The following is a 26412-nucleotide window of genomic DNA, read 5'->3' as shown; positions in this document are numbered from 1 at the left end:
TGTCTTTCTTTGTAGATCAGTTCTGGAAACCTTTTTATTTGCAGCCCTTTTATCTACTTTTACAACCCTGCGCTGCTTGTGTTTGCTTGGCTTAAACCTTCAGGCGTGGATCAGAGTTTTCAGTAAAAATGGGTAGGTCACAATTAAAGCATCTGTCTTCCATTAGAGTCACATAAGTAAACTCTTTATAATAAGGATCATGTCCTGCAGATTCTTTTTTTAGACTTCCTGTGCGAGTGTATGAAATAAGACACAGTCATCTGGATTTTAACAAATATTAAAACGTGCACCAGGCCTACTTCCATAAATTTTTACAAGCTACCCCCCCCCCCCCGCCCCCCTTTTTCAAAGCCATATGGTAATGCTGACATAGCCCATTATTTATGCAGATGTTAAAGTGCTACCTGTTGGACCATCTTGCTGACTAATTATGCGGTGTCCTTTGCTGCAGTATTAGTACGGGGCTGATTTTATTGTATTGATTAGTAGTCTGTACTATGGTATTTTTTTGCTGTTATATATGTTGTGTTGTTACCTACCTTGGATAAAGGCAGGATAGAATTAAATAAATATAAACATTACCGCATCAGCAGCCGTTAGCGTGAAAAGAGGGGGGGGGGGGGGTTAAATCTAAAGGAAATTGGAAGGTCTTTGAAGAGGGCTGTTTTTTTTGTTAGAAGATCAGAATCTGTTCTTGATATTTATCTTTTGAAGAATATTCTGCTGACTACAGTATTTGATGATAAACTATGTGGTTGAAATCTTACGTGCCTAGCACGAGCACTGAAACTTACAGACTTCAAAAAGAAAGACCAGTTTCACATTGTCCTATTTCCATAATACCCTGTTGCTTCAGAAATACCATTAAACACTCCTTGTAACCTTAGGCAAGTCATTTTATCCTCCATTACCTCAAGCTCAACTTAGATTTATGTATGTACTAGTATAAAAGGCCCGTTTCGGTAGGCAATGAAACGGGCGCTAGCAAGGTAATCCCCCACGCAGCGTCCCTCCTGCCCCCCCCCCCTGCAGCCACCCATCTGGTCTCAGGACCCCCTCCCCACCAACCCTCCTCTCCCCCTGCCCCCCTGAAGCATCCCTTCTGTCTCCCCTGCCCTCCCCTGCAGCCACCCATCTGGTCTCAGGACCCCCTCCCCACCTCCCTGTTCCCTGCCCCCCTCCAGCCACCCATGTCCAGCGACCCTACCCCCCCCCCCCCCTTCGGGCACATCAACCCCCTCGCCACCCGCAGCCGCCAATACTAACGCTGTCTGGCCGCTGCTGCGTCTCCTGTTGAGCAGCAGCGGCCGGTACAAAAAGAAAAAAGCCAAAAAAAGATTTTAAACCTGAAACACGGCTCCGTAGACAACCATCTGGCATTGGCTGTCGTCTCTGCAGCCGCTCCTCCTCTCTCCTCTGACGTCGCTGCGCTCCTCCGGGGTCTTCCTGCAGGAGCAGTGACGTGGAGGGGAGAGGAGGAGCGGCTGCAGAGACGACAGCCAATGCCAGATGGCTGTCTACGGAGCCACGTTTCAGGTTAAAATTTTTGGGGGGGGGGGCTTTTTTCTTTTTGTACCGGCCGCTGCTGCTCCACAGGAGAAGCAGCAGCAGCCGGACAGCGTTAGTATTGGCGGCTGCGGGTGGCTAGGGGGTTGATGTGCTTGCTAGGGGGGTAGGGGCTTTGGTAAAGCGCTGGGGGGAGGGTCTTGGATGATGCGTCGAGGGGGGTAGGGGTTTTGGTGTTGCGCCGGTGCTTGGTTGTTGCGCCGAGAGGGGGGGGGGCACTGAGAGCTGATTCATAGGCAGGGGGAGGAGTAGGGAAACAATCTCCGTGTGTTTCCCTACTCCTCCCCTTGCCTTGGAATCAGCTGTCAGTGACATCACTGATGTCAGTGCATTCTAAACTGCCTAGCAGACCACCTCCGAGGGAGGCATGGTCCCAGGCACATTAGAATGCTGAAGGTGAGAATTATTATATAAGATGTATTTATTCCAAATCTGGCTACTCACTTGCATATAGAACTAATCACTAACAATGCTACGCAAGTGCCAAACTCTTGTATCGAGTCTGAAATAAAACAAAGAGGTAGGATGAAAAGACCTCAGTCGCTCAACAACAAAAATCAAATAACGGACTCATCGACAGTTATAATATTGAGCACTATCATCACGAGTCTAAAAAACCTCCTCATTTATCATTTTAACATAACGATTTTACTATACTTCATTTAACAAAACTTCTTATAATATATTCCTTTTAATTTATTTTTGCTTATTTGCTTAAAGAACTTAATTGTATTGCAGCAAACTTGACTGAAGAATAGCGACTTATCTGGCTGATTGGTTCCTGCTCGACCGAGCGTTGCTGTTTCTCAAGAGCTTCACCAATATCTCCGCCCAAAAATCCTATTTCATTACTAGCACTACTGACTGCAATCACCTAGCCGCCAAGTTTGTTGCAATACAATTAAGCTCTTTAAGTAAATAAGCAAAAATAAATTAAGATGGAAGGGATTGAGACTTGATATACTGCCTTTCTGTGGTTTTTGCAATTACATTCAAAGTGTTTTATATAGTATATACAGGTACTTATTTGTATCTGGGGCAATGGAGTGTTAAGTGACTTGCCCAGAATCACAAGGGACTGCAGTGGGAATCAAATCCATTTCCCCAGGATCAGAGTCCGCTGCGCTATCCACTAGGCTACTCGTCCACTTAAGAGGAATATGTTACATAAGTACATAAGTAATGCCACACTGGGAAAAGACCAAGGGTCCATCAAACCCAGCATCCTGTCCACGACAGCAGCCAATCCAGGCCAAAGGCACCTGGCGAGCTTCCCAAACGTACAAACCTTCTATACATGTTAATCCTGGAAATGTGAATTTTTCCCAAGTCCATTTATTAGTGGTTTATGGACTTGTCCTTTAGGAAACCGTCTAACCCCTTTTTAAACTCTGTCAAGCTAACCGCCTTCACCACGTTCTCCGGCACCGAATTCCAGAGTTTAATTATGCGTTGGGTGAAGAAACATTTTCTCCGATTTGTTTTAAATTTACTACACTGTAGTTTCATCGCATGCCCCCTAGTCCTAGTATTTTTGGAAAGCGTGAACAGACGCTTCACATCCACCTGCTCCGCTCCACTCATTATTTTATATACCTCTATCATGTCTCCCCTCAGCCGTTTCTTCTCCAAGCTGAAAAGCCCTAGCCTCCTTAGTCTTTACTGGTTGTCCCTCAGACTTTGCGTAATATTTAAAAGTTAATGTTTGGTTTCTAAGGGGGAAAGGTTTTTACTAAGCTGCTGTAAAATATGACATTTTACCAAAGCTTAGTTTACCATGGGACCATGGGAGTCACTAACCTACTATGATGAGTAGAGGAGTAGCCTAATGGTTAGTGCAAGAACCAGGGGAACCAGGTTTGATTCCCACTGCAACTCCCTGTGACTGTGAGCAATTCACTTAACCCTCTATTGCCCCAGGTACAAAAAAGCTTTCATTGTGAGCCCACTAGGGACACAGAAAGTACCTGTGTATAATATGTAAACCACTATAACTGTCCTTTAGATTGTAAGTTCTTCTGAGCAGGGACCGTCCTTATTCGTTAAATTGTACAGCGCTGCGTAACCCTAGTAGCGCTCTAGAAATGTTAAGTAGTAGTAGTAGTACCGTGTTTCCCCGAAAATAAGACACTGTCTTATATTAATTTTTGCCCCCAAAAATGCGCTAGGTCTTACTTTCAGGGGCTGTCTTATTTTTCGGGGAAACATTGGGGTTGGATCAGGGTTGGCCCGCCCGCTCTCCGTTGCTCCCGGAACTAACCTTAAACACCTCCTTTCACCTTTGCAGCAGCAGGGCAGGCCACTCCTTCCTTCCAAGTCCCGCCCTCACCTGACGTAACGTCCGTGAGGGCGGGGCACAGAAGGAAGGAGAGATCTGCATTGCTGCTGCTTGCTGTGAAGGTGAAAGGAGGCGTTTAAGGTTAGTTCCGGGAGCGATGGAGGGTGGGTGGAGGGGGGGGGGCGGCCCTGTTTTCAAACAAAAATTTGCTAGGTCTTACTTTCGGGGGAAGTCTTATATCTAGCAATTCTGGAAAACCTCTACTAGGTCTTATTTTCGGAGGATGTCTTACTTTCAGGGAAACAGGGTAGTACTGCAGAAAGGCCATATATTAAATCCCTTCCCCTTTGAATACTGCCGCTTGTGGTCAGCCTCGAAAGCTGTGTTATTTGCTGCTTGGGAGTATCAGGTCACTGACACGTGGCCTGGCACTTCTTGTCGGCACCTCTCTTAAAAGTTCCCCCTACCTTAGGTGTGAAGAGTTCAGTCATCACCCCCTCCCCCACCAGGCTCCCTGGGACTACCTGAAGTAATTGGTTGTGGTCTAGGTTCAAAGGTCAGAAACAATACTCTTTCGCGCTACGTAGTACTACTGCTAAGGGTCAAGCTGCCATATGAGGGATTTTTTTGCGTGTTAGTGGCATGAAAAATAGCATCAGCTCAAAGCTGGCATTATTTTTCCATGATTAACACAGTTTTCAAAGTTCACTTAAAGCTGTGTTATTCGATTTGTATAATAATGAGGTGCTTTGCATCTCATTTAACATACATTAAGCTAAAGTAACACGTTATGGTCAAATAAAGCACAATTTTATTGTTTATTGTGATGAAGAAGCACATATCATACATTATTACCTTAATGCGCATTTTGTAATCGTACCCTAAAGGGGCAGAACTGAGAAACAAGCATGATATCCCTAGACTCTATTGGGATTGAGCAGGAACAGAAAAAAAAAACAGTCCTAAATTTTAAATAACATTTTAAATACAAAATAGAGGAAAAAATACAGAAAATTCCTTCTGTGTGTGAAAATCAGTTTCAACATCTTTTTGGAATTTATTTCTTGGAGAGAATACTGTTTATACTAGGTAATGTTCTTGAGATTTGGATTTGAGAAAATGTAAATCTCTAGTCTGTTACATGGGAGACAGTGAACCTCAGTCAGCACATCCAGACTTAATTTAGACTGCAGCATGATCTTGTGTCGGGTGTGCAATTTTCATTTTTGCAGGTTTCATATGCAGTTTATTAATATTTTTTAATGGGTGTTATGTTGGCACATAAGTAGTGTGCTATACCATAATATATATTGTATGAATATTTTTACTGATGTAATAGTTTTTGCCTGTGTCTGGCTTATTCTTGCTGTACACCACCTTGAGTTGATTTATTTTAAAAAGGGTAAGTAACTCCTAATCAATAAAGGGATGCAGTCAGATCAAATGTTTGTTGGAACTATGTAATCTTGTAAGGATATATTATGGTCTACGCACATTCCTTTATAACTAGGGCTTAATTTGTGCTGAAAGGGGGAGTGGAATGGTGTTCTGGCACTTTTTGCAGCTCTGGAAGTGTACTCCCCGTTCCCGCCCACCCCATGGTCTGACTTCTGTCCCTCCTGTCCCCTGCCAGGGGGCAATCTGGCATTTTCTTTGCCTCTCAGCACACACCCCCTCCCCCCCCCCCCAGAGGGGGGGGGGGGGTACCTCTTTTGAAAGTGTTTTTTATTGGTGGAGGCTGCTGACAGCGATTTAGACACACTGTTTACACCAACTTCGTAGCCTTCTTTCTGATGCTACTTCCTGTTTCCAGAGAGGTGCGAGGCATCAGAGAGAAAATCTCTGTAGTTGGTGCAAGCAGCACATTTGAATCGATGCTTGCTGCTGGCGGCCTCCAGCAGCGAAAACCACTTTTAAAAGTTACACAGGGGAGCTGAGAGGTAAAAAGAAGGAAGTAGAGAACTGGAGAATGGGAAAGAGGGTGAAATTTGAGTGGACAGGAAGTCAGAAAAGAACGAGAGGAAAGAGCTAAAAGGGAAAGATCAATATATTGGACACATTTGAGGGAATAGAAGAAGACAGACAGGAATGCAGAAGAGAGAAACTCACTGGAACCAAAATGATTGAAAAACTAAAATGCCCAGACAACAAAGTAGAAAAAGATGTTTTTATTCTGAATTTATGAACTGTAATATGTTAAGTACATAAATCATGCCACACTGGGAAAAGACCAAGAGGCTCATTTTCAAAGCACTTAGCCTCCCAAAGTTCCATAGAAACCTATGAAACTTAGCCTCCCAAAGTGCTTTGAAAATATGCCTCCAAGGGTCCATCAAGCCCATCATCCTGTCCATGACAGCGGTCAATCCAGGCCAAGGGCACCTGGCAAGCTTCCCAGGTTTTGGGAAATGTGCTTTGTGGGTGTCTTTGTATTGTGTTCAATACAAAGAGTAAATGATTTTGTTTTTCTTTCGCCAGTGTTCTGGTACATGCCAAGTTTGACTTCTTGGGGTTACTAGTTAATTTTTTTTTTTCATATTTCTATTTCTGGTTTATATTCTGTATTTGATGAGTGGAGAAAATGCCAGCATTTCGAAATGATTGGGGTACCAGACACAGTACAAATAACCCCTCCCTTGACACAATAAAGGAGCTTCCTCAATATCAGGGGTGCTCAGCACTCACTGGATCTACAGAGCTGGCTCCTATGTAACTATGTTTTGGCTCTGAAGAAGGTGCTATATTCTGTTTGCATTAATTTATGTAGAGATCCGTAGCAGTCCCACTTGTATTGGTGTTCTAGTGTAATTAATACCTGTAGTGCTGGGCATTCGTAGGTAGGGCTCTTGAGCTTTGAATCATAATAATTAGTGTTACTGTTACATGTAGTAAACCTGTCATATGTGTTGAGTTGGAAGTTTTTGGGAGTGAGGTATATGGTTCATTTTTGTAAATCAGAAAAATGAGAGGGTATTAGAGGAGTGTCTAATATGCTGTCTGCCTAAGTGGCATAAATATTTTGTGAGTCCTTTTTTGACCCAAATAGATTTTAGTTTCCTGAGTGGGGGGTGATGGTTAATTATTCTTTCAAATAGTACTAAAACTAGGGGATACACTATGAAGCTAATAAGTAGTAATCAGAGAAAGTGTTTTATCACCCAACGTAGAATTCAGCTGTGCAATTTGTTGCCGGAAGGTCTCATGAACACAAAGACACAGAGGCAAACGCCAGCAGATGCTAATGAATGCAATTAATATTGCTAGGTTTAAAAATGTTTTAGGCAAGTTTCTGGAGGAAAGATGCATAATCCCAAACCAAAAAACAATATAGACAGAAACACTGAGCAAGGAGAAAAAAAAAATCTCAGTGCCTCAGAGCAATTTGCAAGTGATTCCTCGGTGCTACAGCTCAGCTGAATCAATCATAGATCTAAAAACACTCCATCCTTTTTCTCTTTTACTTGTCTTTTAATCCAAATAAAGTATACTTAGTTGCAGAATGCTGTACATGGTCCTTGTTTCAGTATTCCTTCTTCAACGGGACTTTCCATATCATCAAGCTGATCAATCCATAGACTGGTGGGTTGTGTCCATCTACCAGCAGGTGGAGATAGAGAGCAAACTTTTGCCTCCCTATATGTGGTCATGTGCTGCCGGAAACTCCTCAGTATGTTCTCTATCTCAGCAGGTGGTGGTCACACACAGCAGCAGCTCTGGCTAGGCCTCCAAGCCTAATCCTTAGGTTTTGTTGAGGCCTGGGGTTGAGGGCTCTTTTGAGCAAGTGCAAACCTGGTGGTGCCAGGTCCCTCCTTTTCTCCCCCCTCCCGCTGGCTCCGTTTAAAAAAAAAAAAAAAAAAAAAAAAAATTTTAAACGTCTTTAAAGGCGTTTAATTCGACGTTTCTTTAAACGTTCATTGCAGCTACTCACTGGGACACCAGTTCGTTACAGCTCGGAGCGGCAAGCAGGTAATTTTACCTTTTTATAGCGGGCAGGGGGTTCCCCGATTCTTCTCCTCGTGGCATATGGCGTCGGAGGGCGAGGGCGCAAAGGGTCGCTCCCCGGATCGCTGGAGCGCTTCTAGAGGGGATGCGGGGGTTTTACAACCTGATTCGCCCTTGATGAGTGACAGTTTAGTGACCGATGAATGTCCCGGTCGTTCCTCCGGCGTGGCGGTTTTTTCCCGCCATAAACGCCCATCCCCCGCTCCTCGCCTCCGCCATCTTGGCCGGCCACGCGGCTCGGACGGCTTCTTCGTGGGCCGCCCTTGAGGTTGGAGACATTAATGCCATGAACGCCCTTAATTTGGGCGACGGCACAAGCGGCTAAAGTTAAGCGCCGTTCTTCCCGCGCGGCTCCTTCGCGGAGTTTCGCGCCGGACGCCATTTTGGATGCGCAGCATGTCTCTCCCCCGCTATTGCGAGCGCCGGTTGAGAGTGCGTCTAGGGCTGTTGCCCAGGCTGCGGAAGTGCACAGTCTGGGGGGTTTCTCCCCCGAGTTTGTTTTGCTGCTGCATCAGGCTTTCCTCATGCAAAACGCTGCCCCTGCTCCCTCTTCTGATAAAGAGGTTGAGGTTCCCAGAGGTAAACGCCCTCGAGTTGATTTCCAGGCCTTGGAGGACTTTGTCTCCTCCGATGTAGATGAGGGCAGCGTGTCTGAGGTCTCCCAACGGTCCTTTGCGGATTCCTTGGAGGAGATAGATCCCCGCTCGGATGGAGCGGATGACCCCTCTGCAGCGCGGCTTTTTAGCCCAGAGGATTTGCCCAACCTGTTTTTACAGGCCATGGACACTTTGAAGATTTCCTCTCCGGAGGACGTCTCTCCCTCAGCCCCTGTTGGCTCTGCCATTATGCTGGGGACGAAGCGCCCGCCTAGATCCTTCCACGTGCATGATGCCATGCACACCTTAATTGCGGCTCAATGGGATGTCCCGGAAACGAGCCTTAAAGTGGCTAGGGCTATGTCCCGCCTCTATCCTTTGGCTGTGAGTGAACGTGAGGCCTATCTGTGGCCTACCGTGGATTCTTTAATCACTGCGGTGACTAAGAAAACGGCGTTGCCGGTGGAAGGTGGCACGGCCCTAAAGGACGCCCAAGACAGAAGATTGGAGGCGGCCTTAAGGTCGTCCTTTGAGGCAGCTGCTTTAAGTTTGCAGGCCTCAGTTTGCGGCTCCTATGTGGCCAGGGCGTGCCTGACTATGGTGCAGCGGGCTTCCCCCTCGGATCTTTCCTTGAGGGCTGATTGGCCGGCCCTGGAATCGGGCTTAGCCTATTTGGCAGACTTGCTGTATGATGTCTTGAGAGCCTCAGCTAAAGGCATGGCTCAGACAGTCTCTGCGCGGCGGTGGCTTGGCTGAAACATTGGTCTGCTGACCACGCCTCTAAATCCAGCCTGGCTAGATTGCCTTTTAAAGGCAAGCTGCTCTTTGGGGTCGAGCTGGACAAAATCGTGACCGATCTCGGCACGTCTAAGGGCAAGAAATTACCAGAGGTCAGGGCTCGGGCTAGTACTCGTCCCGGTACCTCCAGAGGACGGTTGCTGGAAGCCCGTCGGTACCGCCCGGGCAAGTCGGGTTCCTCTGCCCCCTCTTCCTTCAAGAGGAATTTCTCCCCCAAGCAGCATTCCTTTCGCAGAGACCGCCGTCCCGGAGATGCTCCCTCCGGTCCTCCCCCAGGGTCTCGTACCCAATGACGGGGCCTTGGTCCACGCCCCAGTGCAGATTGGAGGACGGCTGTCCTCGTTTCTGGGCGAGTGGACCACTATAACTTCAGACGCGTGGGTGCTGGAAGTCATCAGAGGCGGCTACAAGCTAGAGTTCTGCCAACCCTTAAGAGACGGGTTTGTACTCTCTCCCTGCAAGTCTCCGGTCAAGCTGTGGCAGTGCAGCAGACCTTGGACAACCTGATCCGCCTGGGTGCGGTCGTTCCGGTGCCAAAAAATCAGATTGGCAAGGGACGTTACTCCATTTACTTTGTGGTTCCAAAGAAAGGAGGTTCTGTCCGGCCTATCCTCGACCTCAAAGGGGTCAATCGGGCCTGGAAAGTGAGGCACTTTCGCATGGAGACTCTCCGCTCTGTTATAGCGGCAGTGAAGGCAGGAGAGTTCTTGGCTTCCTTGGACATCAAGGAAGCGTACCTGCATATTCCCATCTGGCCTCCTCTCCAACGCTTTCTGCGTTTTACAGTCCTGAGACGACACTTCCAGTTCAGAGCCCTCCCTTTCGGGTTGGCTACTGCTCCGCGGACCTTTTCCAAAGTAATGGGGGTCATAGCGGCCTTCCTGCTAAAGGAAGGAGTACAAGTCCATCCTTATCTGGACGACTGGTTGATCCGAGCCCCCTCTTATGCAGAGTGCGGCAAAGCTATGGACCGGGTAGTTGCTCTTGTGAGCTCCCTGGGATGGATCATCAACTGGAAGAAGAGCCAGCTGCGCCCGACTCAGTCCCTGGAGTATCTGGGAGTTCGATTCGACACCCAAGTGGGCAGAGTGTTCCTGCCAGACAATCGGATTGTCAAGCTTCAGGCTCAGGTGGAATAGTTCCTAGTAGCCTCTCCTATTCGGGCTTGGGACTACGTGCAGCTGTTGGGCTCTATGACAGCCACGATGGAAGTAGTGCCCTGGGCCAGGGCTCATATGAGACCACTACAGCTATCTCTGCTGCTGCGCTGGACTCCGATGTCGGAGGATTATGCTGTGCGCCTTCCCGTGGACCCAGCAGTGCGCAAGGCGCTGAGCTGGTGGACGCAGACAGACAAGTTGTCGGCAGGATTGCCTCTGGTGAACCCGGAGTGGATTGTCGTCACGACAGACGCCTCTTTGATGGGCTGGGGAGCCCACTGCTTGGGAAGGACAGCGCAGGGGCTCTAGTCTCCTGCAGAGGAAGTGGTCTATCAACCTCCTTGAACTCAGAGCCATTCGGTTGGTGTTATTGGAGTTCATCCCGGTACTGGTGTTGTAGCCTGTACGGGTCCTGTCGGACAATGCCACGGCTGTGGCCTATATCAACCGCCAGGGAGGTACCAAGAGCGCCCCTCTAGCCAAGGAGGCTATGAGTCTTTGCCAGTGGGCGGAAGCGAACCTGGAGCAGCTTTCAGCGGCCCACATTGCCGGAGTCATGAATGTCAAGGCGGACTTTCTCAGTCGCCATACCTTGGAGCCCGGAGAGTGGCAACTATCTGCTCAGGCGTTCTTGGACATCACGAAGCGCTGGGGCCAGCCGAGCCTAGATCTGATGGCGTCATCGGCCAATTGCCAAGTGCCGCGCTTTTTCAGCAGAGGACGGGACCCTCGATCCCTGGGAGTAGATGCTCTTCTCCAACAGTGGCCGACACAAGAGCTCCTCTATGTGTTCCCGCCCTGGCCCATGTTGGGCAGGGTGCTAGACCGGGTGGCAAAGCATCCCGGCAGGGTAATCCTGGTGGGTCCGGATTGGCCCAGACGTCCCTGGTATGCGGACTTGATCAGGCTCTCAGTCGACGATCCTCTGCGGCTGTCAGTGGAGCAGGGCCTGTTACATCAGGGTCCCGTGGTGATGGAGGATCCCTCTCCCTTTGGTCTTACGGCCTGGCTATTGAGCGGCAGCGTCTGAGGAAGAAGGGCTTCTCAGACAAGGTCATCGCCACTATGCTGAGAGCGAGGAAGCGCTCTACTTCTACTGCTTACGCCAGGGTTTGGCGTATCTTTGCAGCATGGTGTGAAGCAGGCTCACTTTCTCCCTTCACTGCTCCAATTTCTTCAGTGTTGGCGTTCCTGCAAGAAGGTCTGGAGAAAGGCCTGTCGCTCAGTTCCCTTAAAGTCCAGGTAGCGGCTCTGGCTTGCTTCAGGGGCCGCCTGAAGGGTGCTTCCCTGGCTTCGCAGCCAGATGTGGTGCGCTTTCTCAAGGGAGTTAATCACCTGCGCCCTCCTCTGCACTCAGTGGTGCCTGCGTGGAATCTCAACCTGGTGCTAAGAGCATTGCAGAAGCCGCCTTTTGAACCCTTGTCGAGGGCATCTCTGAAAGACCTGACGTTGAAAGCAGTCTTTTTGGTGGCTATCACTTCAGCCAGAAGAGTTTCCGAGCTCCAGGCGCTCTCATGTCGAGAGCCTTTTCTGCAGTTCACTGAGGCAGGAGTGTCTATTCGCACAGTGCCTTCCTTCCTGCCCAAGATTGTTTCTCGCTTCCATGTGAATCAGCAGCTCTGTCTCCCTTCCTTTCGTAGGGAGGACTACCCAGAGGAGTACTCTGCTCTTAAATATCTGGATGTGAGACGAGTCATCTTCAGATACTTGGAAGTGACCAATGATTTCCGGAAATCGGCTCATCTGTTTGTCCTGTTTGCAGGTCCTCGTAAGGGTCTGCAGGCTGCTAAGCCTACAGTGGCAAGATGGGTCAAGGAAGCCATTGCAGCGGCTTATGTGGCCGCGGGGAAGGTGCCGCCTATCCAGCTGAAGGCTCACTCCACGAGAGCTCAGGCGGCCTCGATGGCAGAGGCCGGATCCGTCTCCTTGGAAGAGATATGCAAGGCGGCAACTTGGGCTTCGGCTCATACATTCTCCAAGCATTACCGTTTGACTGTGGCTGCACGGGCGGAGGCCCGGTTTGGCGCTTCAGTGTTGAGGTCAGGGATTTCAATGTCCCGCCCTGGGTGAGTACTGCTTCGGTACATCCCACCAGTCTATGGATTGATCAGCTTGATGATATGGAAGGTAAAATTATGTATAATCATACCTGATAATTTTCTTTCCATTAATCATAGCTGATCAATCCATAGCCCCTCCCAGATATCTGTTCTGTTTTTATTCTGGTTGCATTTCAGGTTCAAGTTTAGTCTTCAGTTATTTCAGAAAGACTTCGTGTTCAAGTTCTTTCACTTGGATTCTTCAAGAGTTGAGACGAGTTTGTGTTACAGTGAGCTGCTGCATTCCTCTCCCCTCCGTTTTACGGGGCTGGATTGAGACATAAATTCTGCCGGCACTCCCTCCCGCTTCGTGCGGCTGTAGGGCAGCTTTGTACCCCTCCCGCTTCGGCGGTGTTAGGGTCAGTCAGCTCCTCCCGCGGTTGCGGTTGCAGGATAAGCCAGATCCCCCCGCATCGGCGGGTGTGGTGTCCCTCCCCCGCTCCGCGGGGATGAGCTGGACGGATTCCCCTCCCCCACTTGTGTGGGGATGAGCTGGGTTAATTCCCCTCCCCCGTTTCGGCGGTGGTGAGCTGGGCAGAGTGTCCCTTCGTGGGTGTAATTCTCTAAGTGCTGAGTCCTGCGGATGGAGCTTTGATATCGACATACTGAGGAGTTTGTAGCGCTATAGAAATGCTAAATAGTAGTAGTAGTAGTAGTAGTTTCCGGCAGCACATGACCACATATAGGGAGGCAAAAGTTTGCTCTCTATCTCCACCTGCTGGTAGATGGACACAACCCACCAGTCTATGGATTGATCAGCTATGATTAATGGAAAGAAAATTATCAGGTATGATTATACATAATTTTACCTTCTGAACCTCACTGCAGTTCATAAAGGCATGGTGTTTGTGCAAACAGCATTCTGCTCTCCAGGCTCATAAGGCATTATTAGCCTGGCAGACTTGGGAAAGCCACTGCTTTACCTGGGTATAAATAACAAGGAATGGATCTGCTCTCTGTGATCTTTCTGGGTACTTGTGATCTGAATCAGCACTTCAGGGAACAGGATGATTGGCATGATGGTCCTTTGTTCTGACTCAGTAAATTATTTCTTACAGTTTTTCAGAATTCAGTATTCAAAAGTGAAGACACTCCTGGACAAACTGTTTCAATGAATCTCTAAGTAAACAGAATTTAATATAACTTTTTAAACATGACATCGTTCTACAATTTATAATGCAAAATTACTATTTGTTGTTTTTAACAGCTTGAAAATCATAAAAAAACTAGTAAAAGACGCCCGTTTCGTAGAGGAATGAAACAGGTGCTAGCAAGTTTCCACGCCCCCCTCCGGAAACAGGAAATGAGGGCGGGACCAGAGGCAGAGCTTAGACAAGATGGCAAGGCAGTGTGAAGCGCCGCTCGCCTTCAGTGCTGACGCCGGACCCCGAGTTAACAATATCTCACCTTGCATCCAAAGCAAAGTTTCAGCTTGCTTGTCTGACATTGCTGTCTGGATGTCTCAACGCCACCTGAAATTAAACATGACCAAAACCGAGCTTCTCATTTTTCCCCCCAAACCCACCTCCCCGCTCCCCCCGTTTTCTATTTCTGTTGATGGCTCTCTCATTCTCCCTGTCTCCTCAGCTCGAAACCTTGGGGTCATCTTTGACTCTTCTCTCTCCTTCTCTGCTCATATCCAGCAGATCGCCAAGACCTGTCGTTTCTTTCTTTACAACATCCGTAAAATCCGCCCCTTTTTTTCTGAGCACTCTACCTAAACCCTCGTCCACACCCTTGTCACCTCTCGTTTAGACTACTGCAATCTGCTTCTTGCTGGCCTCCCACTTAGTCACCTCTCCCCTCTCCAATCGGTCCAAAACTCTGCTGCCCGTCTCGTCTTCCGCCAGGGTCGCTTTACTCATACTACCCCTCTCCTCAAGTCGCTTCACTGGCTCCCTATCCGTTTTCGCATCCTGTTCAAGCTTCTTCTACTAACCTATAAATGTACTCACTCTGCTGCTCCCCAGTATCTCTCCACACTCGTCCTTCCCTACACCCCTTCCCGTGCACTCCGCTCCATGGATAAAACCTTCTTATCTGTTCCCTTCTCCACTACTGACAACTCCAGAATTTGCGCCTTCTGTCTCGCTGCACCCTACGCCTGGAATAAACTTCCTGAGCCCCTACGTCTTGCCCCATCCTTGGCCACCTTTAAATCTAGACTGAAAGCCCACCTCTTTAACATTGCTTTTGACTCGTAACCACTCGCCTCCACCTACCCTCCTCTCCTCCTTCCTGTACACATTAATTGATTTGATTTGCTTACTTTATTTCTTGTCTATTAGATTGTAAGCTCTTTGAGCAGGGACTGTCTTTCTTCTATGTTTGTGCAGCGCTGCGTACGCCTTGTAGCGCTATAGAAATGCTAAATAGTAGTAGAGCCGGCACGCAGGAAGGCAAGGGCTGCGGGAGGACAGGTCCTGCTTGCACTTCGAGGGAGGCAGGGGACATTGAACTCGGAGGAGAGGGGGGCGTGGAGGGAGGGAGAGGGGCATCCTGCAACTTGAAGGGGAGGACAGAGGAGGGAGGGGGATGATTGTTTACTCACCTCTGGAGCCTGCTTCTGGGTTCCCTTTCCTCTCACTTCCCATTGGTCTGCCCTGTGACATCATCCCCACGGCGGACCAATACATCCAAATACTGTTAAACAGTTCCAGGGTTTAACAAACATTCTGACCTGTCTAACCTCTCAGGTTGTGATGATCTGTGTAGTTTCAACAACTTTGGACTTCTGTAAACAGCTGTTCAAGCACTTGAAAATAAAGATAATTCTGTCATAACAAAGCAGAGAGAAAAGCTACAAAAAAAATGTCTAAATGCTTCCAGCTTGCAATTTCAACTATGAAATACATTGTTAAGAAATAGAAGTTACATAGAATTGTTAAAGTTAAGGCAACGTCTGGAAGACCAAGAAACATCTCTGATAGAATTGCCTGAAAAGTGGTCAGGTTTTCAAAACAGAACCCACACACAGATCAGTGTAAAATAACTAGCTGAAAATTGAAGACCATTTTTCCAAAACTCATTCTGTCTATCAGCAGCAGTTTTGAGAAAAATAAGTAGCAGCTTTTGGACTGAGTGAATTTTGCATAGAGTATTCAACACAAAGTCACTAAAATACCATGGACTTAGTGAGTTTTGGCACAGGAATAAACTACAGTAAAAGAATCGTGCCTTGATGAACAAAATTAGTCGCATAACTCAAAACTGACAAAAAATGGACTGAGTGACTTTTGGAAGAGTGCTCTTCAGTTTTACCTAACAGAGGAGTAATGGTCCACAGCAGTAGTGTAGCCAGGCCTCAATTTTTGGGTGGACCTGGGGGTGAACTGGGTGAGCACAACCCATGCATTTCCTCTCTGCCTGCTACTCCCCCGCCCCACAGCAGTAAAAATGAATACCTTGGCTGGCAGAGATACCTGGGCCCCAACAACTGAAGCATCCTCACTGGAGTCCTCCCCAAGCAGTCTCCTCCTCACAGCAACGTATTTCCAGACACCGGCACTGCTTCCCCCACCCCATGTGTGCTCACTTCAACCAGCATCCCCCATGCAAGCATGCGCAGGGGTGCCAATTGAGGTGAGCATGCATGAGCGTGTCTGCATAAATGCACCTGCTTTGCATCTTATTATTGCTTAAGCTGCACTAGAAATGATGTGTTATGGGAACAGAGTGCACTATTTGCTATTTAGCGCATGTTATTTGGCAAAAATAATGTGGTGTTCTTTTAAGCATGTTAGTAGCTACGCTTCTTAACTGGATACAGGGAGATGTTAACGTTGTGCTGACTGAAAGGGTATACAAAACTACAAATTACAACAGGAGGAGATCACCCTCTTTTTTTTATACACAAAAATAGTAACGAAAAATCTTAAGGGGATCTATGAAAAGCATGATAATGTCTATATTGAAGAGAAGAAAATGCCTCAAGAAGCTCCCAACAAATTTATGTTATTAGGGGCTGGACTTCTTCATCATAGGCATAGAAAAACCTCTCTTTCTAATATCGATGTTATTCTTCTATTTTTTAAAATATTTTTAAAAAAGTTTCTGTAATCATTAATATATTTTTTATATCTTTATATTTCACTCAAACTATGAAAATCCAACAAGACACCAGTTTGCACTTATAGCCGGTGTCATATCGTGCGGATCCTTCCAACACGTCGGCCACGACCAACGATGGGCCGCCGTTTCGTAGACCTGCTTCAGGGTCAATGGTCCGCGTGTTGCCTCTTCTCGCCCACCACGTTACACACAATATCACGTGCACTGCACAGTGCTTTCAGAACCGCGCTTCTCCCGGAAGCAATTTAGCTGATTGGCTTAATTTGGCTACCACGTGATAGCCTCTAGTAGAACACGTGCGGAACCAGAACTTTTATACCTGTTATATTCACTATTTTCTTCTTTTCATTTTGTAAAAAACTGCAAATAAATAGGATTTATGCATTACAAATTGCAGAAAAATGTCATGTATAATAACTTCTATCCACTTAGGGATTCATTTAAGTTTACAGCTTGCACAGGGGTGCCTAAAACTTTGCATATAACTGTAATAAAAGTAATAAAAAAAGAAAATGTGGTATTCTCAATCTTCAAGCCAAAATGAGTTTGGGTGAATTGAGCCTTTTAAATTCTGCTCTGGTCTAGTATGTAATACGAACTGGAAAGATGTCCTGATCTTGTGTATATCCGCTAATAAGATTTTAGTTCCTAGGTTATAACTACTGGATAATGATCTCTCTTGGCAGTCAACAACTCATACTGTGAGCTGTGTTACTTAGACTTAATTGGGCTTTGAAATTCAGAAATGAGATCATTGAAAAAGCTGTTGTGCTCTGTTGCATGTAAAATTTGGATGGATGACAAGAGCTTCAAGATGTTGGATAGATTACTACATTGCACCATATATATACTCCTTGACTGAAAATCTTATTTGGCTGCACAGATTTACCACTGCAATACCTGACTTTGTAAATTTGTCTGCATACGTTTGATATGTATTTATTGGCCACTTTTTGGTTCTATCAATTACCTACATTAAAATAATAATTTGTACAAGACCACCATGATTAAAGAACCTCTGCCCTAAAGACTCTTAATATCTTTTCCTTTTGAAAATGCTGTTTGGAAAAATGTTTTGTGATTTGGATGTTTTCTTTTTTGGTTCATTTTCAAACAAATACATCCAAATGCAAAACGTACAAAATACACAAGAAAAATCGCAATAAAGTGAAACCATTCACATGTTCTAAGTATGGTAAAAGCTTTGGTTGTAATGTAGATTTCAAAGTGCATCAGAAAGTCCACACAGGACAGAAACCATTTGCATGTATAGAGTCTGGTAAAAGCTTTGGTCAGAAGGTAAACCTCACAATGCACCAGAGAATACACACAGGAGTGAAACCATTTACATGTCCTGAGTGTGGTAAAAGGTTTAGTTGGAAAGAAAGCCTCACATGGCATCAGAGAATCCACACAGGGATGAAACCAGTTACATGCACTGAGGAAGTAAAGGCTTCAGTTGCATTCGGACAGGTAATTAGGGAATGTACACTCTTGCTATGCAGTATGGGAAAATAGCACTCTGGTATTTAGATATATGTAATGAGACCTCTTTTTCATCTATAGATCTGAATTCAAAGCCCAAATCTAATGATAAACAATAGACACAAGGCTCAGATGTTATAAAAAAAATAGAAAGCTTTGCATCAGGTAGAATAGTGGAAAAGTGACATCCCAGGAAAGCAATAGGGCATCCTTGGGGGCACTGCAGTGGACTTTATAAAATGCTCCCAGGTACACGTTTCACCATTGTTCTCTTACCTTGTCTGCTGAGCCCCCCCCCCCCCCCAAATCCACTACCCCCAACTGTACACCACTACGATAGCCATTACAGGTGAAGGGAGCACCAATATGTGGATACAGTGGGTTTCTGGTGGGTTTTGGAGGGCTCACAGTTTCCTCCACAAGTGTAACAAGTAGGGGGAGGTAGAAGCCTGGGTCCACCTGTCTGCAGTGCACTGCACCACTACTAGACTACTCCAGGGACCTGCTTGCTATTCTATTGGACCTGAGTATAACATCTGAGGCTGGCATAAGAGGGGTGGAAGGGGGATAGGGTCCCTCCATAAAATAATGAATGAGTGGAGTGGAACAGGTGGATGTGAAGCGTCTGCTCACGCTTTCCAAAAATACTAGGACTAGGGGGCATGCAATGAAACTACAGTGTAGTAAATTTAAAACAAATCAGAGAAAATGTTTCTTCACCCAACGTATAATTAAACTCTGGAATTCGTTGCCGGAGAAAGTGGTGAAGGCGGTTAGCTTAGCAGAGTTTAAAAAGGGGTTGGACGGTTTCCTAAAGGACAAGTCCATAAACCACTACTAAATGGACTTGGGAAAAATCCACAATTCCAGGAATAACATATATAGAATGTTTGTACGTTTGGGAAGCTTGCCAGGTGCCCTTGGCCTGGATTGGCCGCTGTCGTGGACAGGATGCTGGGCTCGATGGACCCTTGGTCTTTTCCCAGTATGGCATTACTTATGTACTTACCTGGGGCACCTCTTGTGTGGAGTAGAGGAGAAGCCTAGTGGTCAGTGCAGCAGACTTTGATCCTGGGGAAGTGGGTTCAATTCCCACTGCAGCTATTAGCTATAAAAACAGGTCTAGCACAAAACGTCTTTTAGTCTTGGACGTCTTTGTTTTGTTCCATTATTGTTGAAAGACGTCCATGTCTTAGGAATGCCCAAGTCTCACCTTGAACACGCCCCCTTGAGATTTGGACATCCTTCTGACGGACTTCAGAGAAAGACATCCAAAAAGAGGTATCGATAATACTGGTTTGGACATCTCTGTGAGATAAACGTCCAAATGCTGACTTATGTCACTTTTTAGATGTCTATGTCTTTTGAAAATGAGCCTGTTTGTATAGAAATTATAGGTTTTTGCTGTTATTTACTTATTGTGCTTCCTGGTGATTGTCCAGTTTCTTGGTTTTGTTATCTGTGTAGAACCACAAGGTCGACTGCGGAATTGTTATGGAAACTAGACAGATTTGAGGAGGAAGAAATATGGAAGAAAACTGAATGTTTAAGGTGGAAATAGGGCAGGAACAGAGAAAAGATAGTGACTAGGCCCTGGAAACAGAGTTCAGACAGAGGAAAACGGAACTTGAGACAGAAAAAGATGATTGTTTAAAAAAAAATTATTTTCAGTTTAGTAACTGAAATATGTCCGTTTTGAGAATTTATATTTCCTATATATATTTTGCACTGTACAAGTGGAAATGTGAGGGGGACACTTTATGTGATCAACCACGCGATTAAACATTTTAATCGTGGGAGATCACAAGATGCTGTGAGCTTGGAAAGACGTGAGTCTGACTGGCTCCGGGGCTCCCAACTCCATCCGCTTCCAACGTGTGGCATTTTGATATCCTTAAGAACATAAGAATAGCCATATTGGGTCAGACCAATGGTCCATCTAGCCCAGTATCCTGCTTCCAACAGTGGCCAAGCCAGGTCCCAAGTACTTCGCAGAAACTCAATTAATAGCAACATTCCATGCTGCCAATCCCGGGGCAAGCAGTAGCTTCTCCCGTGTCCATCTCAATAACAGACTATGGACTTTTCATCCAGGAATTTATCCTTCTCACCTTTAAGGCCATTCCTTGAACTTGCATTTCATGGACAAATTTTTGACTAAGTCGGGCGAGGCAATGCCAACTAAATCTGCAGAAAAAAAGATTGTAACAGCTCCAAATTTCTGCAAAACAAGTTGCAGAGGTTGTCCTGGGGCCATTTCTCAATTTACTGAGGCCGCTTTAGTGGAACTGGCCCTTGCGGTCTGCTCAGCGGAACTGGCCCTTGCGGTCTGCTCAGCACTGGGTCCCCGTTTAGAGCAGTTGTTACGGAAGATTTCTAATTTAGAAAATACATTAGCTGAAACAGCGCATTGAACTACAGATTTGGAGCAGAAGAGTGTTGGGGATGTAGGACGATATAGGCACAAAGAGTGGGGAGCTCAAGCCTCTTCAAGAACTTGTGCTTGCACATAATAAAAAAACTGGAGGATTTGGAGAATCGGTCAAGACAGGGAAACCTCCATATTTTGGGGATCCAGGAAACCGTAGCTGACACCTGTAGGAGATTTGGAAAGCTGGTTGGCGTCGGCAGAGAGTCGCTATGGAGACATGACCCAGAATTGTGGTTATTAAGATGCATAACTACTTTTATATAAAGTGGAGATTCTTAAACAGCGCTTACTGAGAGAAGAAAGTGTTTCATCGATTGTGTACTAATCTGTTTGAAAAAAGATGCGATTTATGTTTGTTTAACTTGCTTAAAAATTTATCATGAAGTCGCATGGCGCTCTTATGACTCCACAGCTGCAGCAGAGACCTTTAGTAACACCTTGAGCTGTCCTGCGCACCCTGATACTTGATGAGCTCACTATCTACCAGGAGTTCAATTCTTTTTGTAATTTCTATATTGTGATAAGAGGTGAATTTATGTACCCATAGTTCTGAATTGTGAGTTTAGATTGTATTAAGTATTGTTTGTCTTCTGTGCTGATTATCTGCTCTGGTGGGAGTCAGAATCCCCATATGGCATCATATACGTGATCAGCTGTCTTTCCTCGAGAGATTGTACGAGGTATGCCTATGACTATTATCATTTCCAGTGGTGTATATAATCATTTCAATGGTCTGTACTTCTTGCTTGTGGACAAGTCTTGTTTGATGTTTTTCCATGTGATTTTTTTTTTTTACAGAGCTATGTCCATCTGGGATAGCAGCCTGCAGATCACCACAGTATGCAGCATTGTAGGAGCCTGGCTTGGTGCATTCCCTATTCCCTTGGATTGGGACAGACCTTGGCAAGTTAGTATTCACAGCTTATATCATTAAATAATGCACAGGTACATCTGAGATGCATAAATCCACAAGCTTCAACTTTGACCCCTAGAGTTACTAATGTTCTATCGCTTTAAACGTGTTAATATGGTTAACGCATGTTATTTCACCACAGGCTCTATCTTATGCAGTGGGACCCAGTTACTAATAATGCAGATTTTGAATTGACAGTCCTTTGCCTGCCCCTCGCCTTCCTGCATGTCGCCCATAACTTAAAAGTCATCTTACTCGGGTCCCGGCGGCAGCAGTAGTGAAAGGCGAGCACAAACAGGCTCGGCGAGTTGGCGCTTCAGCCTGCCTTCCCTTCTCGTTGCTCTCAGCTCTGCCTCTGGTCCCGCCCTTGCGGAAACAGGAAATGAGGGCAGAACCAGAGGCAAAGCTGAGAACAACGAGAAGGGAAGGCAGGCTGAAGCGCCGACTCGCCGAGCCTGCTTGTGCTCGCCTTTCACTACTGCTGCCGCCGGGACCCTGGTAAGATGACTTAAGTTATGGGCGGCATGCAGGAAGGCGAGGGGCAGGCGAAGGACTGTTGTGGGAGTGGGAGAAGAGGTCGGGCTAGAACTCGAGTCGGAGGGAGGGAGGGGCTGGAACTCAAGTCGGAGGGAGGGAGGGAGGGGGATCTGGAACTCTGAGGAAGGAGGGAGGGAGGGATTGTGGCCTGGAACTCTGGGGCGGGGAGAAGGGGGAGGGGAAGAAATGCACCACCTGTAAAAAAAAAAAAAAAAAATTAAGCACCCCCAATCACTTTGACAAGTTGGCTCCTATGTTCTAGGCTTCATTGGCTTCCAGTCACTGAGAGATTACAGTTTAAACTGGGCAGTGGTGTGCTGGTAAATATTTAACAACAGGCTCTGTCTCCTAAAAAAAAAAAAAAGCGATATATATGTATGTAACTCTGTTATACATTTATTGGTACAAAGGTACAGTATGGCAACCAATTTGTAAGTAATATTAAAATATACAATATTCTTTACTGTAAATTCCATGTGGCCATTCAACTCCAAGAACCTTTCCCCTTCCTTCTTATTAGCCCACCCGACTGTTTCCACTCAACAAAATAACACAACAGGCGTACAGATCAGTAGGACCCAAAGCAGTACAAAACAAGTAAAGTCATAAACACAGTTTATACCAAATTGTTTAACCCACCCTTAGGTTTTGCCTTTTGGGTTTAACAAGCAATACCATGTGCATGTCAGGTTTAGATAATACAATCTATATTTAAGGCATATGCCCTAAATATGTAATACTTGGTAGCAATAATGAAAGAGTGATGGAATATTCACATAGCAGGCAGCCAACAGATTTAATTTCCACTAAAAATAATTAACTTTGTATGAACATAAATGTCATTCAGTTCCACTGTTCTACTGCTGCTTTCCCTTAGCCATCATTATAGCACTGATTCCAACAAAACAAAAGGAGCAAAGTTCCCACAAACCATCTTTCTCTTTTGATCTAGGCACAGGAACAGAAAAAAAAATATTTTAAATTCTCCCAGGTTTCAACCTAATTCATGTTTAATGTGGGATATTAATGTCCAATAAATAGAAATTCTGAATGTTGACCACCTCATTCTCATAACATGATGTCAGTTTTAGTGGCCCTTTACCAGGAGAAAAAGATCTCTGCACCAGTATAACAGTGCTAGGGTGTCCCTATAACCAGCCCCTCCAAATGGCATTTATAACAAAGTACTAGTGTACCTATGAAAAGGTATTCCATTATTATACTTCCTCTGTGTAGATCCGTATGCTGCACAAGCCGGCATGTTTGAAAAATATAAGTGAGATTAAATAAAAATACTACCAACAATAAACAACAGCAAAGTGGATGCAGCAGCTCATAGGTTTGCTTGTTTTGTTTTGAGTTTACAGTGAAGACAGCTGCGTGGGGAAGGGGAAACAGAGACCAACCTAATTAGCTTCAACTTTTTTGACTTCATGCCATCTACTGTTCTCAATCAAATCTCTTTGCCTAGAGCTAACACAGCATCATTATCTCATCTCCCCGCCCCTCTCTCAGCTTCCCCCCTAAGATGATCCATTCCCCTCACCGGCCAATCTTCAAACCTCACTACTCTTCCAGCAGCTCTAGCGGTAACATGCTACCTGGCCGACCCAGAGCCTTTTCTCTGCCGTGTCCTGCCCCGCTGATGCAACTTCCTGCTTATGTGTGGATGGGACCTGGCAGAGAAGGCTCCGGGTTGCCTAGGCAGCGTGTTACCACTAGCGCTGCTGGAAGAGTAGTGATGTTTGACAGACGGCGGTGAGGGGGATGGACCTGAGGGATGATATGAAATGGGAATCTAAGAGAGGTATGCTGGGTGGGCAGGGGAGGAGGGAGAGAGGATGATGCTGTTAGCTAGGGGAGGAGAAATTTGTGTGCTGGCTGCCAACCAGCTGGCAAAATTCAGCAAACTTTAACAAACGTCTCTTGTGAGCCGGCTCCAGCACACCAATGAAGCTGGGCATTACTACTTTCAAAATTCTTACTGGGGAAATTCCTAATTATATATTAAATTTAACATCTTTGTTATGAGGACCATCTTCTAGATATGATACTTCAACCTGTTTCAACAAAAATTTCCAATGTTTAAGAAATTAAAATCAGTCAAACATCAGTATCAGTCAGCCAACTTTTGGAATCAACTCCCAATGTATCTGAGATCTTGTACTCATTATCTTTACTTTAGAAAGCATTTAAAGACTTTCTTATTTAATAAGGCAGGTCTATCCAATGGATAATTTAAAGCTAGATAAGTGTATTAATTTAATGGTTGTTATAGGCTAATTATCTGGCTTATCTAACTCTAGTTCCTAGACAGATTGGTTTAGTTGTTTTTTTGAGTTTTGTAATCCATCCTTGAACTGTACAGATATAGGCAGGACATCAGACTCACAGAAGCAGAAGCCTGCGCGGCCACATTGGTGATCTGCAAGGGCCGACTTCTACATGGAATGTTGCTAGTGGAATAGCAACATTCCATGTAGACTCTCAAATAGTAGCATTGAGCCTGCCATGAGTGGGAAAGCGCAGGGTACAAATGTAACAAAAATAAAATAGATACTATTGGAGATTCTACATGGAATGTTGCTACTATTGGAGATTCTACATGGAATGTTGCTATTCCACTAAACATTCCATGTAGAAGGCTGCGCAGGCTTCTGTTTCTGTGAGTCTGACGTCCTGCACGTACGTGCAGGACGTCAGACTCACAGAAGCAGAAGCCTGCGCGGCCACATTGGTGATCTGCAAGGGCCGACTTCTACATGGAATGTTGCTAGTGGAATAGCAACATTCCATGTAGACTCTCAAATAGTAGCATTGAGCCTGCCATGAGTGGGAAAGCGCAGGGTACAAATGTAACAAAAATAAAATAGATACTATTGGAGATTCTACATGGAATGTTGCTATTCCACTAAACATTCCATGTAGAAGGCTGCGCAGGCTTCTGTTTCTGTGAGTCTGACGTCCTGCACGTACGTGCAGGACGTCAGACTCACAGAAGCAGAAGCCTGCGCGGCCACATTGGTGATCTGCAAAGGCCGACTTCTACATGGAATGTTGCTAGTGGAATAGCAACATTCCATGTAGAATCTCAAATAATAGGAACAGTGGAGGAGTGGCCTAGTGGTTAGGGTGGTGGACTTTGGTCCTGAGGAACTGAGTTCGATTCCCACTTCAGGCACAGGCAGCTCCTTGTGACTCTGGGCAAGTCACTTAACCCTCCATTACCCCATGTAAGCCGCAATGAGCCTGCCATGAGTGGGAAAGCGCGGGGTACAAATGTAACAGAAATAAAATAGATACTATTGGAGATTCTACATGGAATGTTGCTACTATTGGACATTCTACATGGAATGTTGCTATTCCACCAGCAACATTCCATGTAGAAGGCTGCGCAGGCTTCTGTTTCTGTGAGTCTGACGTCCTGCACGTACGTGCAGGACGTCAGACTCACAGAAGCAGAAGCCTGCGCGGCCACATTGGTGATCTGCAAAGGCCGACTTCTACATGGAATGTTGCTAGTGGAATAGCAACATTCCATGTAGAATCTCAAATAATAGGAACAGTGGAGGAGTGGCCTAGTGGTTAGGGTGGTGGACTTTGGTCCTGAGGAACTGAGTTCGATTCCCACTTCAGGCACAGGCAGCTCCTTGTGACTCTGGGCAAGTCACTTAATCCTCCATTGCCCCATGTAAGCCGCATTGAGCCTGCCATGAGTGGGAAAGCGCGGGGTACAAATGTAACAGAAATAAAATAGATACTATTGGAGATTCTACATGGAATGTTGCTACTATTGGACATTCTACATGGAATGTTGCTATTCCACCAGCAACATTCCATGTAGAAGGCTGCGCAGGCTTCTGTTTCTGTGAGTCTGACGTCCTGCACGTACGTGCAGGACATCAGACTCACAGAAGCAGAAGCCTGCACGGCCATATTGGTGATCTGCAAGGGCCGACTTCTGCATGGAATGTTGGAATAGCAACATTCCATGTAGAATCTCAAATAGTAGCAACAGTGGAGGAGTGGCCTAGTGGTTAGGGTGGTGGACTTTGGTCCTGGGGAACTGAGTTCGATTCCCACTTCAGGCACAGGCAGCTCCTTGTGACTCTGGGCAAGTCACTTAACCCTCCATTGCCCCATGTAAGCCGCATTGAGCCTGCCATGAGTGGGAAAGCACGGGGTACAAATGTAACAAAAAAAAAAAAAAGTACATTTACTTGTACAGAAAGTTAATGGGAAACAATAATCAAAAAAGAAGGAAACAACCCTTCTATAAAATTAAGTAATCATCATCAAGCTCCAGTCCACAAAAACAAAGGATCTAATAATGTGGAGAACGTAAAGGAAAACTTTTTCTATATTATCAAAGAATAAACAAAGCAGCCCGTAAGCCAGCTATTAGGAGCAGCTTTCATGGAACCTGTTCAGGGCTAACTGCTAATTTTCAACGGCAACATAGTAACATAGTAGATG

At 45.9% G+C, this 26412-nt stretch overlaps 1 protein-coding gene across 1 annotated transcript in view; it reads left to right on the top strand.

Moving 5' to 3' along the window:
* Positions 1 to 26412, top strand: part of PIGF (phosphatidylinositol glycan anchor biosynthesis class F) — an 81795-nt gene that overhangs the window by 31660 nt on the left and 23723 nt on the right. The window contains exons 4-5 of the mRNA XM_030195811.1: positions 16 to 132; positions 21285 to 21393. Coding sequence (XP_030051671.1) covers positions 16 to 132; positions 21285 to 21393 — 226 coding nt within the window. The remainder of the gene's footprint in view (positions 1 to 15; positions 133 to 21284; positions 21394 to 26412) is intronic.

This window comes from Microcaecilia unicolor, chromosome 3 (assembly GCF_901765095.1).
Source record: "Microcaecilia unicolor chromosome 3, aMicUni1.1, whole genome shotgun sequence".
NCBI classification, from domain to species: Eukaryota; Metazoa; Chordata; class Amphibia; order Gymnophiona; family Siphonopidae; genus Microcaecilia; species Microcaecilia unicolor.
The sequence above is the reverse complement of the archived record's forward strand: the minus strand, read 5'-3'. Positions and strand labels throughout refer to the sequence as shown.